The 16390-nt window shown below is 28.3% G+C and overlaps 1 protein-coding gene across 5 annotated transcripts in view; it reads right to left on the bottom strand.

Annotated features, from left to right (window-relative positions):
- Positions 1–16125, bottom strand: part of M7BP (Myosin-7a binding protein) — an 89399-nt gene extending 73274 nt beyond the window's left edge. Inside the window, exons 1-2 of one of the 5 annotated variants that reach the window (XM_065514500.1) lie at positions 15492–16125; positions 7358–8163 (exon numbers count right to left, since the gene is read on the bottom strand). In XM_065514500.1, coding sequence (XP_065370572.1) covers positions 7358–7710 — 353 coding nt within the window. In that variant the 5' untranslated portion in view covers positions 7711–8163; positions 15492–16125. Of the gene's footprint in view, positions 1–741; positions 838–7357; positions 8164–15491 lie in introns of those variants that run through there. The other 4 variants (XM_065514499.1, XM_065514501.1, XM_065514503.1 and 1 more) reach the window with 4 other exon arrangements.
- Between the last annotated feature and the right edge of the window lie 265 nt (positions 16126–16390).

Genomic DNA, 16390 nt, shown 5'->3' with positions numbered 1-16390 from the left:
TAATATTTGATTAAAAATGTTTGCTTGAGTAAAAATTCCATTGAAAATAAGAGTAGATTTGCCTTTAATACATGTATTTTATGAATGAAACGTAACCGAGCTAAACACAAACAAACATTATGAATATGAAACAAATACAAATTGTTTGTCGGTACTAATATTTTAGTATTTTAGTATTTGTTTGCAAGAAAAAAAAAAATAGATTTTAAAACAATAATAACTAGGTAGATAATTGTTAATAATGTTGTAGTTTATTTCGTGTTATTTCTATTTAAATACGAATTTAGGTCAAGTTTACGAATTACAGCGCGTTAAATTGGAAATGTGTTTTTATTTTGTGTTTTATTGTTTTTTTTTTATTTAAATTCTATTTTGTAATTTACAAATTCTTTAATGCAGGTTTCAATGGAATAATGCAAATTTTATTTCAATTAATTTAGTGGGGATTTCTTTTTGTTTTAACTGTAATTTATTTATTTTTCACTTGATTCGACTGTTTACAATAAAAATGTTAAATGTTAAATTTAAATTAATTTCAAACGTTTCGGGTTCGTTTCGTTTTCGCATGATTGATATTAGGAAATGTTCACATTTAGTTTTTTTTTAATTTTTTTTTTATATTTCTTTATATTATTTGTTTGTTATACATCATGTGTTTGTTTTGTAAATAAATAGAAATATGTAGTTTTTAATATTATAATTGTACGTAACATAAGTTATAATTCGCAGTTTGATACTGACTCGTTAATAGTTTTAGCCTTAATGTTACACCTTTGAATTTTTGGCTTATTATTATTTTATTAATATTTTGCTGTTCTCTGATAAGCGTCAGTCAGTCAGTAATCGTACTAATAAAACTGATAAAAAATTAAATAAGAAATGTAATTAAACACCTATACATCTATATTAAATACAAAGACAAAAACAAAAACAAAAAATAAGTATTTCAACTACAAATAAATACATACATACATATGTATGTATCTGTATGTATTTATTTGTATTTTAATATTTGCAGTTATAATGAATGGAAAGACCTGTGTCTGTACAGTGTATTAAGGAATTCACATACAAGTGCGATTTTGTTTTTATTGCTAATTTTTCAATTATTATTTAACCGAATTTCAAACTTTTGTTTTTTTTTATTTTATTTTATTATTATTTTTTATTTGTTACGTATTTTATTTTATTATTATTTTTATGTGTTAAAATAGACACGAAAAATCTGTGCGTTGTGTTCTTGTTACAATTACGGAACTAAACATTTTGTAGTCTTCTTTTGGTATCGTGTCCCCATTATCAGTCCCTCATTCACTTGTATTTTTAATAACTGCTGCAACCCTTAAAATATGGCAAATACTTAAATGAGGAAACAAGACAAGAGTAATTAGCCGCTAGACAGACAGAATGAATCAACCTTAAATATTGGACACATTAATATGACAATTTACAGTATGGAAAAATAAACGTTAACAGTTATACATACATATGTCTATGTACAAAGTACTTATGTATGTATATAAATACCTATAATACATATGGGCATTTCCATGTCATCTTACGTGATATTAGAGTGGAATAGATTTTTCATAAAATTAGTGTAACTGAAAACAAATTTGTTCTTTATGTTCCATTCCAAGGGTTCATATTCAAATCATCTTTAAAAAATTTCAAAGGTTTTTATTTTATCAGTCATGGTTGACATACAGTGAAAACAATGGAAACTTTTCCAAATATTCCATAGGTAGCCCAAAATTTAAAATATTTTTTTAAAATAAATTTTTTTTTTTTTACTATTTTACTTGTATAGCTTTATTTATATAAATTAACTGAAAAACAAACAACATAATTAATTATATTCTGAAAAAAGGGAACAAAATTAAAAATATTCATTATTTCGCTACTGACGAAACACTGGAAACTTTTAAACTTCTGCAAGAAAGAAGTGTAAAACGAAAATAATATTTAAAAGAACGATGTAAAAAGCATCCTGTTTACATATATTTTATTTCTAAATTCTGGTAATTTTTCACAATTTATTTTTCTAAGTTTTTCGCATAATTGCTTTTTTTCAAAGTTAACGAAAATGGCTAAAGTTAAGATTTATGAAGACTTAAAAAATAAAATAATTAACGATTTTAAAGCTGGTTTAAAACAAAAAAGTATCTGTGACAAATATTCAATAAATAAATCAGCAGTTTCAAAAATTATAAAAAAATTTCGTGAGACCGGTTCTGTAAAAACTCAACATTTAGGTGGAAGACCTCGTAAGACTACTCCTAGACAAGATAATTTAATAGCGAGAGAGTTCAAGAAATTCCCAAAAATAACTCCTCGAGAGGTTGTTAATAGCCTAAAATTAGAAATAAGTACCCGAACAGTTAGTCGCAGTGCAAAGGAGGCTGGTGTTGGTTGCTGTGAAAAAACCACTCATTTCTAAAAAGAACCGTTCTGCTCGTCTACAATTTGCCAGGCATCATTTAAAAGGTACTTTATTTAAAAAAGGTACTTTTGTAAAAAGGTACTTTTTTTAAAGGTACTTTTTTAAAAATGGTACTTTTTTATTTTTTTGTTACATACAAATTTATAAACGATTATGGCCAGGTTGGTTAAAATAATATAGATAAAAATGTATTTAAATTTTTGTAAAAAAGTCCTTATTTTAAAAAAGGTAAATTTTTAAATATGTATTGCTTTATTTCTCCGCCATTTTAAAAAAATGTACCCGTATTATAGATTGTGAATTTGTGCCCTCAAAAACATTATATTCATATGACTTCCACTATTAAGGTACGGTCACACACAGCTAATATTTGACGTTTATCGTCAAATATTTCATTGTCTGAATCTGACCACAAATAAAATTTAGAGCAAACAACAAAACAGATGATTTTAGTCAAACAAAATTATTTGTCGGCAAACAAAATATTTTCTTAATGTGAACAAAGTGTGACCACTAGCTACATAAATACCTAAAACATATATAATTTGATCTTGCAAATATTTTTAAGGATAAAGCACTTATTTCGAATTGTAAAGTAATCATTTTATTAGAGATTTATTGAATTTTGTTATCATATATTGAATTTAATTTTTCACTTTTTGTTTGACCAAACTGCTGCGAAAAAGAATCAGTAAATATATTTGCCGTGTGGTCACACTATATCAAACACTTTCATAAAATAATTGTTTGATCAAATAGAAAAAACAGAAAATTATTTGCTCAACATGGCGGAAAAATAGGAGGAGATTATTTAAATATTTTTCGTACTAAATTAAAGACACAAATTCACTATTTTTTTTTTTTAACATAAATACATATTCAATATTTCTTGAATATTTGTTATTTAAATTATTTTCACTAAATAATTGCATCAATAAATGAAGTCTTCTTCTTCACATAAAAGTCATTCACCATAGGATGACATACTGGGAGAAAAACTAATTGAAGACATGAAGTCTATGTTGCGATTTTTGCAATTTTATGCGATTTATATTTTTATACGTTTAACATAGTCTGATGTTTGATTATTTTTTATTTATATATGGAGTTTGTCTATTTTCAAAATTTAAAATTACTCATATGTACATATGGAATATTAACTGAAATTTTATACAGATTGAATTTAAAATCAAAGAAAATTTTTTATACATACATAAATAGTATGAATTGATTGTAATTAAAAAATAATTCTTAAACAGTATGATCTGTTTAATTTTTTTTACTACAGAAGAAGAGTATGTCTAATAGCATTTTTCACTTTTCTGATTTTAGTATCATAAAAAAATTTTTAATATAAATTTTTAGATAATGCGATTGAATTGGAATTAATTAAAAATTTATGTAAAAAAGGTAAACATTTCCATAAAATTTAACAATATTTGTGAACATGTTCTTATTCTGAATGAAAAAAGTTTGGAAAAAGTCGTGTTCGATTAATAATATGTATTAAAAAACCAATAAGCATTTTTACTGGAATTCAAGTTGATAGCAAGTGTAATTCAAGCCTTGAGTTATAGTCAAGCAATTGAATTACAGTTGTATTACACTTTATTTCAATAGCATTCTCCAGTAAAAAGGAAACATAAATTCAAGCCATATGTTTTTTGTTTGAAAAATATTTAATATTTCAAATATTTTTCAAGTATAAAATATGATTACATTTCCATTCAATTTCAATTATGAATTGTGATAGTAATATAATTTAATAAATAAACATTTAATAATTATATTATTAAATTTTCGCGATTTGTTTTCATTATTTAGCGATTTTTAATTTAAGATATAGCAACACTACTTTTGCGATAACACATGATACAACAGCTGTTATTTGACGCTGTTTGATCTTGCAAATGAATTGCAAGATCAAATAAAAAAATACCCAAAATGCAGGAAAATATTTGCTGTTTAGTGGTCACACATTGGTCACATTACAAGAATGTTTTCATATTGGCAAATAAATTTGTTTGACCAAATTCAGCTGTTTTCTTGTTTGCAGTGCAAAAATATTTTGTGTTCAAACTAGAAACATAAAATATTTGACGCTTAAATAAAAGTACTGAAATTTCATAATTCTTTCAAATGTAAAGCAAAATCTGGTAATATTTTACTTTCTAGAAATATCTTTTTTATTGATGAAAGAAATTAAAGTTTATTTAATTATATTTAATAATTATTTAGAACAAATATTACCATAAATGTGACCACAAGTCAAATATATTTTCCCCTTTGTGTGTTTGATAGTATTTCGGTGTAGTTTGATTAAACAAATATGGCAAATAAATGTGTACAGTGTGAACACAAAATCAACCCATGAATTATTTGATGTAGTTTTGATCAAACACATGAAACATCTTGTGTCAAATAATTTGCGTAGTCTGACCCTACCTTTATTCTTATACATGCATATGCCATTATTGGACTTTTGGTTCTTTTTGAAAAATATCCTGTATTTAGCATTTCTGAATATTTTAAATTGTTTGCAAGAAAGAAATACTTCAATTTTTCTTCATACAATTTTGGATCAGTCTATTCTTTTTACCGTAATGTATAGCATGAGTTTAATAGTGTAAAAATATGTGTAACAATAATTTATTTATTTTCATTGCGATTTTGTTTAAAACTTGAAAATTGTTTTATTTTTTATGCACAATTTGACACCAATCTTATTTATGCTTGTATTTTTTTCTTTTTTTTTTTAACAACAGTTACAACAATGGAATTTCAAAATAAAATACGAAATACTCGCTCGCAACAGATAGAAAGACTAGCAAATCTAAGAAGAAGAAGAAAAAATTAGACATCATGTGACAATCAACGGATGTCTATGTCTGCACTTGTACAACATGGATGTTACCAGGTTAGCAGCTACTAGCCGGCATTCTGCTCGTAAGTTGTTACTACATAATACATTTTTAGCAGCAACAGTGGAGGCACCAGGGACTTGGCTGCTAAAATGCTTATGTGATTCTTAATACCTTTTCGTAGAGATAATTGGTAATTGATTAGATGAAGAATAAGACTCTCAAATAGTCAAGTAAAAAACAACTAAAAAAAATGATCCGTAGTCCAGACAAGATGACGATATAGAAGTATAATATTTGCTTTAGAGCGAGAGACGCCAATGCAAACTGGGTTTCTTTCATTGGTTTGCAGGTGCGATCACTGAGTTGCCACTGTATTAGTTTGTTTAGTAGTTTTTGTTGTAGTAGTGAATTATTTAAAATAGTTTTTTAGTTATTTTACAGATTACAATTCCAAAGTTGCGCTAAAAAATAACAATCAAAATGTAGACAGAACTAAGCCCTTTTTTATTTCTTTTTTATGCACGCCATCAAATCTGGGTTCTTTTTTTACGTATCTAAACATTTGTATTCGTATGAAAAAACAAACCATTCTACTGAATTTATTTGCCTCATTGCACAATGTTAGATGTTCACATTATAACCGAATTAAATCCAAAAAGTAGGGTGGTTCATTGAAAACAAACTTTTTATTGAAATGAAGTCAACAAAATCAAATACACGAAACAAGATCGAAACTGTGCTACAAAATAAAAAAAATATTAAAACACTTGCTAAGAGTCCTGGTGGAAAAATGGGATTCAAGTGGACAAATTTTATATTGACTTAATTTAATCTCGGTTTTATGATTTTCTAGATATTTAAGAACGTTAAGTTAATTTTTTGCAGTGGGTTAATAATTGTAGATTATCGATCCTTATAATATTTAATGATGTTAATCGTGAAAGCACGAATAGCGCTTAAATATGTCGTTAAAGATATATTTTAATATTAACATGGCATGTAAATTTATTTGTGATAAAGCTGTAATTTGAGTTAGGTTTGTGTTTGACAGCCATTGATAACAGATTACCTCGTGACTTGAGGAGAAATTGGAAAAAACTGAATTTCGTCTGCTCATTAAGTATTACATTACTCAAATAAATGCTAAGCTTGATAAATACTATGGGAACTCAGCACCATCAATTTCAATGGTAAAAAAGTGGTTTACTGAAGCACGAATGATGCCAAACATTCTGTACGCCCAGTGGAGGTCTCTACACCCGAACAATTGAAAACAAATCACGGTATGTTGGCTGATCGGAAATTGAAAGAACGAGAGATTGTGGAAGCCATAGGCAGCTCACATGGTTTTCATGGCAAAAATCAATGAATTAGTCTACGAAATGTTCAATCTTCCGCCCTATTCTCCGGATTTAAACCCGAGTGACTATTTCTTGTTTCCAAACTTGAAAAAATTGTTCGGCATTAAGAGAAATCATCTCACAAAAAACACATACACGCTATAGCGATTCAATATTTCTCATGAAATATGTTCCCTTTTCCCATTTTTCGTTCATCAACATTATTCATATGAAAAAATTCCCCATGTTATGAAATTTTTAGATGGAATTTTGTAAACGATAAATAGCTGTTACGAACAAAATCAACTATTGTGAATGAAAAGTTTAGGGGAATATCACTAGCAATTGTCCCTTTGAGGGAAATGTATATTTCATGGGACCATAAATTTCACATGTTATCGCCGATGGGATGCTATTTTGATGAACTCGACAAATCTTATTTTTTGAAAGGGATAAATAAATTAATTGGTGAAACGTTGGACAAAAAGTTAACACATAACTAGACTTTGTGTAAATGGGGGTCAAAATTATATATTTTTTTTTATTGTTGGGAAACTAGAAGAATCGCATCACCCATGATTTCCTATACACGTTGAATTGACATAAATTTATTTTAATTTAAAATTGTAACAAATGACACACAGAATGAACGTGAAAGTATTCTACAAACACTTGGCAGCAGTAAATGAGGCGTTTTAGTGTAAACTTACCTTAATCGGTTTCTTATTGTACAATAGTACTCTCGGTCACGTTCCAACGCTAAAAGAATACATTGACATTGTTGAATGCGCTTGTGTATTTGCATATCGTTACTATCCAGTAGTACACCAGCTATGCCACTGTCGAAGCTGCAGTCCAATAAAATGGGACTGCAACTGCTGCTTTTTCCACTATCCGAAGAACGTGAATTGTTGAAGCTTTTCACAGGAGATGATTTTGATGAATTGATTTGTTCGACTGTTTGTTGGTGTTTAAAATTTTTTGAACTGTCATCGGTTACTTTGATCTCTTTGGGAGATTGAACAAGTTCAATATTTACGGTTTCACCTAAACTTGAAGACATTGTTTAAAATATTCAAATGTTGCTTGTCTTACTTTTTGATGTTTTAATTTGTTTTAAATAAATTAAATCACTTTTTTTTTGTTGGATATCTACGTATGTTCTACGTACATTTATTAATCACATTTTGTAAATTTTTGTTGTTGTTATTGTTTTTTTGGGGTTTTCGATTTTGTTTAATTTGTTTATCGTGAGCTTTTATCTTTCAATTAGTTGTTTTTGTTGTTGTTATTATTACCTGTTGGTACTTGTTTAATTGAATTTTGTGCTAATTATTTAAACCACTTTGTTTGTTTATTTTATTTTCCTTCATTCGTTTTATCACAATTTCTTATATTGTACATATTCTTTATTCTTTATTTATTTAATTATTTATTTATTTTAACATTCTTTATTGTTATTTTTCTTAATTTTCAGAGCGCATTATCAGTTCTCTCGTGTAGCTTCATAATAAAACTGAAAATAGAAAAAAATAAAATAAAATAATATATTTAAATAAATGATTAAAATATACTATGAAAATATGTAACTAAATGGCTCACGTTCGGAACGACTGTATGACACATTATATAAAATAAGAATTATTTCCTGGTCTCTAATATTAAGTCTAAAAGTTTTCATTTAGGATAAAATCGAAAAATTGTTAAAGAAACTTGTACTTATAAGGAAAAATCTAGTTCAAAATCAGATTTATTTTACAAATACAGATTTTTATTATATTAAACTGTAGGGTGTATAAGATTCTGACTAGTTTTACATAGAATTGCTACTTTTAAGGGTAATTTAATGTACATTAGGGTGTCCAAAATTTTTTTTTTGTTGCGGCTCAAGCATAATTTGAAAGCGTATAGGGTAGAGTATTATTGAGATTTTTTTCAGATTTTTCGGAATTATTAAGAATTAATTGATCTTTCAAACTGCATTGTTAGTTTTTTTTTCATTTTCATAAACATTTCAAAAGTTATAAAGCCTTGTTTACAAAATTTATGGAAAAATTTCTAAAAATTGTAATGTAGGACACCTTAATGAGCCAATTCATTACAAAGATTAAAAATGTTTGCACACAAAAATAAAGCATTGACATTTTTAAACTGTGTCCTCAAAAGTAATGAAAATCGTGAGTCTTGACAAAGTTATGAAGAAAACTCAAAAAAAGGACGACAAACCCGATTTTTGGCAAAAACTCCACTTGTGCGACCTCTAAACCACTTCCGAAAAATCTGAAAGAAATCTCAAAAATACTTTACCATATTAGCTTTCAAATTATGCTTGAGCACCCATAAAAATAAGAAAAAAAACTTTTTTTGGGACACACTAATGTACATGTATGTATTAGAGTTGTCAATTATTCGAGTTTAATTTTGATTGAATAAAATTTAACCATTTTTTAAATAATTCGAGTGATCGATTAATTTTTAAACTTTATGCGGTTATTCGAACGAGTAATGAGTAAAAATATTATTCGAAGATTTTAATGAAATTTATTTAAAACCAGAACATTTCTAATAATTTGTTTGTTAGCAATCATAAAAATATAGAATTAATACACGTAAATACGAGGACGGGTCAATTAGTCCGTGACTTTTTGAATAAAACATAGGTTCATTTCTATTTTTCAACATAGTCTCCTTTGAGCTCAATACACTTTGTCCAACGTTTCTTCAATTTGTTTATCCCTTCCAAAAAATAAGATTTGTCGAGGTCATTAAAATGGGTATTTTTTTGTGAGAAATCGGCGGAAATCTCTTTCCGCCGAACAAGAAATAGTCACTCAGGGCTAAAACCGGAGAAAAGGGAGAGAAGTGGGAGCAATTCGTAGCCTAAATCAAGGATTTTTGCCTGCACGTGTGACCACCCGATTGTGAGCAAATGCGGTAAGCTTTCTTATACCCAAGTGATCATTCAAAATTTAAACCACAGAGCACAGAGTGAAATGCATATGGCTTCCACAAGCTCTCGCTCTTTCAATATCCGATCAGCCAACAATAAAACCATCTATTTACCATAAAAATTGGTTTGAGTGATGGTTTTGTTCCGCAAAAAATAATGCTTAAATATTCACTTTTTCCATTTTCTCCTCAAGTCACGAGGTAGTCTGCTACCAATGGCTCTCAAACACAAACTATATGACGCAGCTTGATCAAATTTTGACAGGAATCAATCGACAGAAGCCTGTTGACGGTAGCAGTGTTGCCCATCCAGTTAAGAGGCGGGAAATTGAGAAAACCACGGACATTTATATTAATAAGTATTATTGTTGATTGAAAGTTTTTAGAATTTTGAAGTCAAAGTATTTTTAATTTGTCTATCATTAGTTGCAAAATCATTTCAATTCTATTACAAATATTACATACTTAAAACAAAGTTTCGAAAGAATTCATTCTTAATTCAATTTTCAAAATCAAATTAAATATATCCTATTAACAATTCCATTAAACCACTCTAATTAATTCGTTATCTTAATTCCTTAGTACTTCAAATGTTCTGATTTTTTTTCATTTAAGAATTAATTCCTATATGAATTAATCAAGTTTTCTTTAATCATTGAAGCATGCAAAGCTTTTTTAATAAAATAATAAATTTTATTGTTTTATGACTTGTTAGAAAGGTAATTTTCTCTAGAAGATAAGTGTTACTTAAAACTCTTCAAAATATTGATAATTTTCCAAAAAATGTTGATTATTTTCCCAATTTTTCAACTTTAAATTCTAGTTACACGAAAGCGCCTAAATTTTGCAATATGTAGTTAGTTTTAAAACTATGACCCTAGTTTTTAAAGGCATGTCTAATATCTAATGAATATCTTATTAAATAACATTTACAAAATTGTTTATTTTACACAAAAATGTTATAACTAAAATGCTTTAAGTCTTGAATTTTCTATGAGAACTCTAACCAACCATTAAATAATGTTGTTAACACAATTTATTTTCCAACAAATTAACAACAAATATTTTTCAAAGTATTGAATTGTGTTCATTCATAGTTTAAATATAATCATTTTTCATAACTCAACTAAACATCAGCACATAAAAATGCTCGAACTTGTTTAGTTGATGATCGATCAGCCTTGGGGCAAATTTCAAATAGAATTTCTCTTTTAAATTTGAATTAAGCGTTTAAAAGATGAGAAAAAAAATAACACAGAATAAAACCTCTAAATTGATTATAAATAAAGATAATACCTTCTAAGTAATTTAACCTAAAAAGTATTTAAAACTTTAATGTAGAAAGTTTTTAATGTCTGATTGTTATTTGATTTTGGTGGCGTGAAATGTTGGCACACACATTCATAAAAGGTTGACTTTTGAACTTCTTTTTTATTAGATTTTAAATCGAAAGTGCAAATTAATATGTTGACACTGTTTATAAAGTATATTTGAGATGCCCAAAGAAAATGACCGATTTAAATATTTCATTATTTAGTATCTAAAACTTGAAAAAGATGCCAATCAGATAGTTGGTACTCATTTCCGTGGTTAATCGGAAATCCAAAACCAGATCTCAATCCCATAGAAAATCTATTGGAAATTATAGATTGCAAAATACGGACTCAAAATTGTACGACGAAGGAAGCTTTCTCAATATATTTCAAGAGCGATGATTGAATCTTTATTGATTCAATGCATCGTCACTGTGAATCAGTAATAAAAACAAGGGATGATATCCAAAAAAAAAAATACTTGTTGAGTCATTTAAAACGCACATTATTTTTGGAAAAATTAAACCTAGATTCTATTGTTTTGTCAATACCATAATAATGAATACTTTTCAGTTTGTATTTCATTTTCAGAATTTAATTATGTTCGTGTATATTTTGTTAATATAAATAAATAAAGGTATGTATAAATTAATTAAATACTAAAAAAATTAAAATTTCTAAAGAATTTCTTTGGATTTTTACCTATTAATTTATTATTTGGAAAAGTTTCCATGGTATTGTCAATGTCACAATATTATTTTCTTAACTATGGATTTTAATCTCCGATCAACAAAAGCTGTTAACAATTTATTTGTTAAAAAAGTGTCATCATTAGAATCATATTTTCTTCATAAAACGCATTTTAAATTTTGACGAATCTCAATATGAAATTTTTTCAATTTTATTTTGATAATCAATTGTTCGATAAAATAGTTGTGTCAAAGAATTTAGTGAATTTAGAAATTGAACTGTTCACTGAGGCACTCTAACGAATGTTGATAAGACAACAAACAGTTAACCCACAAAAACTGAACTTAATTAAAGTTTAAGCGCTGTTGTCTACGTCTCACACACTAAATATAAAATACTTTCGTAGGCCATGAAATAATTAAGGGAAATTAATATGTAAGTAAGTAGATAGTTTAAAAACAATTTAATTTTATTTAGTTCCTAAATTCTGCACGTTGCTTAAATAAACTCAAAAACAAACAAAAAAACTGCCAGCAGTCAGTCAATTCAATTTACAGCAAAAGACGACATATCGCACGCTCCACTGACCCAGTAGGAAATTTTAATACAACAGGTTTTTCATTAAGTTGTCGTAAGCGCAAATATATAGTAAATATGTATACGACCATATGTACACAAATATTGTATATAATTATATACTGCATATATAAATACATATGTATGAATTGTACATAAATATTTTAGTCTTTCTCACGCTTTACATAAATGAAAAAACGCATAAATACATAAGTTAGAGTTATAGATACATATTTATAATGTACATACAAGTACCTACATGCATCAATACATAAAAACATAAAGCACGTTTTTTGTTTGTACCCTACACTACCATTGGGCAGACAATTGAGTCTGTTCCGAAATGCATCGCTGATCTTCATGTGATCAATTTGCACTATTTTTTTGTGCAGAAAATTATTACAATTTTCATCAATTTCAGTTATGAGAATATACAAATATCTACGTTGTATATTTGAATTTTTATATTTTTGATATTTAAACTGACATGAATTTTCCAAAAAGTACCAAAAATATTACTGTTTCAGCTTTTTCCAACTTCAAAGTGATTGTATGGCTTATTTTAATACCCTTCGCCTTCGTGAGAAGGGTATATATAAGTTTGTCATTCCGTTTGTAATTTCCCAATATAAATTTCCGACCCTATAAAGTATATGTATTCTGGATCCTTATAGATAGCGTAGTCGGTTAAGCCATGTCCGTCTGTCTGTTGAAATCAACTTTTCGAAGCCCCCAAATAACTTACATACACGATTCATACAAACATTATTCCTAATTTTGAACTTTTGAAAATGTTTGTGTTTTAAAATTTTGTATGTAGCCACTTCTCCAATGTATAGATCCATTATAAGGAATTTTTGGAAATTCGAATTTTAAGGGGGTAAAAACTGGTAAAATCGGTATCTCTACATCTCCATAACCAATAAAGTTAGCACCAAAAATCCAACATAACCGAAAGTATGCAAAACATAAGTGGACAGTTGTGTGGTACTTTTAGCTTTTTGAACTTTTAAGAGGATAAAATTGGCGAACACCGAGTTTTGGTACTTTTTATACCAGAAATTAAATATAAATGGAATTGTAGTCCTTCAAATGAATTTTGCAACTTTTTAGAAATTTGAACGAGGGTTGATTGATCCCTCTTTTTAGTACTTTTTTTACAACCACTCCATTAAAAAATAATTAATAAAGAAATGTGTTTTTGTTCTTCCGATGGAGAAAAAATGTACCAAAACGGTACTTTTTTTAAACATAATGGTTTCTGCACTACTTATTCTTGCTAATTCGTAATTTTTTTTAAACTGTCAAATTCGAAATCCGAAATCATATCAGTCAAGTATATTTCTACTTTAGTAAAAACTTAGTGCTTAATAGGGATGCCAAACGGGACTGGGTTTTACAAATCCCGGGATTCGGGATTTTAGAAATGTAAATCCCGGGATTTCGGGACTTCGAGATTTTAGTTAAACGTCAAAAACATCAAATTCAACAATAAAAACTATTAATTTCATTAATATATTTAAGTAAAAATATAACAAATAAAAAACTAATGCATTAAATTAAAATAAAATGGTCCATGATTTCCCCTAGCTCCATACAATTGTCCCACAGAGTACTGTTTGAGCAGTCATAAATATCTTGATTATGCGGCAATCCTTATAAAATGTTGCACAAATAAGTTGTAAGTACTCTGAAATTATATTGTAAAGTACTGCGGAAATCGGTCAATGCAAGGGAGACTTGCTGCTCCCTGATTCAAATGAAAAAATCTGGCTGCGTTTGGATTTGAAGCGATATTAGTATTATAAATATGCTGAAATTTAGCTTTCTAAGTATTTTGGGTGCTTCAAAAATCTTCCTAAAATCTCATAATATTTCAGGATTAACAAATCCCGGGATTCTTTTTCACAAATCCCGGGATTCGGGATTGGCATCCCTAGTGCTTAATAATGGCTTTCGCCATAACTATAAAAAGGGCTCAAGACCAGACGCTAAGTGTTGCTGGTTTGAACTTAGGAAATTGTTCATCCGCTTGAATTAAGAAAAAAAAATTTACTTTTTTTAAAAAAAACAAGTAAGAGTGCTATATTCGGCTATGCCGAATCTTATATACCCTTCACCTTTGTTGTGGATGCATTATTATTTTTTATAATTAGTATATATGTATGTACATTGCCCACTTTCAGCGTACAGCATCCTAAATTTATCAAGAACACAAAAAACAACAACAACGCCAAACGAAACAAAACACCAAAAGAAAAAACAAAAACAAAATACGCAAGGCAATGAAACCAACACACATCCAAACATACGTTTAATTGTATAAAAAACAACAACAACGCCAAAAGAAACAAAATACGCAAAGCATGCACATTCAAACATACGATTTGTTGTTTTTTTGTCAAAAAAACCAACACACAACCAAACTAAACTTTAGTTGTATAAAAAACAACAACAACGCCAAAAGAAACAAAACACAAAAAAAACAAAATACACAAAGCTTGCACATCCAAGCATACGTTTTGTTGTTTTTTTGTCAAAGCATGCAATACATTGTGTTTTTTGATGAAATTTTCAGAGGTTGTCTCGGATTTTTGCTCATATCTCCGTTATTTATGGACGGATTTTGCTGATTTTAAATAGCAAAATTCTCGAAAGTATGTCTGACAGAATTGTTGAAGATTTGGATCCCCGAGATATCTGGGGCCTTCAGAAAATTGATTTCAACAGACAGACAGACGGACAGACAGACAGACAGACGGACATGGCTTAATCGACTCCGCTATCTATAAGGATCCAGAATATATATACTTTATAGGGTCGGAAATGAAAAATGTAGAAATTACAAACGGAATGACAAACTTATATATACCCTTCTCACGAAGCTGAAGGGTATAAAAAAACTATTTTTATTTTTTTATCGTAGTAGCACACGACGGTTATCCGCAAGTATTTTTTATATTTGGAGATTTTAGGGGATATTTTTAATTCTGTGAAGAAAAGTATTGGACGAAGATTGTACGATTTTTAAAAAATACGGATTTTTCTCGTATGTATTTGATCCTGGAAGATTAGATATTAACTCGTAATGCATTGGATCTTGGAAAGGCAATGATGCAATTTCTACTTAAGCGAATAGATAAAGTTTTATTTGAAAATTAAATACACTACACAATTTTAATAAAATGAAACAAAAGATTAAAAAGTTTCTCACAATTAAGTTTTTCGAAAATCCTAAACCCCGTAAGGGCATCATAAAGCAGACTTGACCGAAGATTACACTCGTACATATGGATGGATGGATGTATTTTCTTACTTGTTTTGTTTGGTTTTGTTGCTGTTGTCTACAACAAACAGTGGTGAATCAAACAAGCTCCCAGCTGAAATGAAAAACGTAACTAAATGCTGCTGCTGTTAGTTATTTTTGTTTTGTTTGTTTTGTTTAATTTCCGCTTCAATGATTTTGTTGTTGTTTTATTCGAAAAACATACATAAGTAAATAAGTGAGTTTTTTTTAGTTATTTGGATTCGTTTTGTACTCCTCATCAAAAAACAGCTGCTGCTGCTGGACGTTTGTTTTAAAATTTTTGCGTAGTTTTGTTTTTGTTATTGTTTTTTTTTTTTTTTGGTTTTCTGTTTGCATAAATGTTCACACTGTGCCCGTTCGTATTTACTGTAACTGTTTTATCTTATTTTGTAATTTTGTTGTTATTGGTTCAAGAGTGCTTTTGTTACACTGTTTGTTGTTTTAACAATTTTTTCATTTGATTTTTATTTTGTTTCATTAACTGTGTGAATATTATGTATTTTATTAGTCAATTACTCCGCGTACTTTGATTGTCGACGAAGGTAAAAACGCGAATGAGTTTTTGTTTGGCTGGTGTCCATAGAAATGTTGTTTGGTTCGAGGCTGTGTGTTAAATTCGTTTGGTGGTTGTTAGTTGGTTGTTGGTAGGTTGGTTGGTTGGTCGGTTGGGTATTGTTTTGATTTGATTTTGAGTCAAGCTTTGTTTACGTTGTTAATATTTTGAGATGACAGAGTTATTGCTATTGTCATCATCATCATTATCATTATCATCATCATCGTCGTCATTGCAAACAAAAAGAGTAAACACAATTGTGAGTAACAAGACAACTAAAAATAATATTCGTACATGTGTAATACATACAGTCAGTCACTGTTTCCAGATTCGCCGATTAATCGGCATTTTGGCG

This window comes from Calliphora vicina, chromosome 5 (assembly GCF_958450345.1).
Source record: "Calliphora vicina chromosome 5, idCalVici1.1, whole genome shotgun sequence".
NCBI classification, from domain to species: domain Eukaryota; kingdom Metazoa; phylum Arthropoda; class Insecta; order Diptera; family Calliphoridae; genus Calliphora; species Calliphora vicina.
Note: the sequence above shows the minus strand (reverse complement) of the source record. Positions and strands in the feature narration are given on the sequence as shown.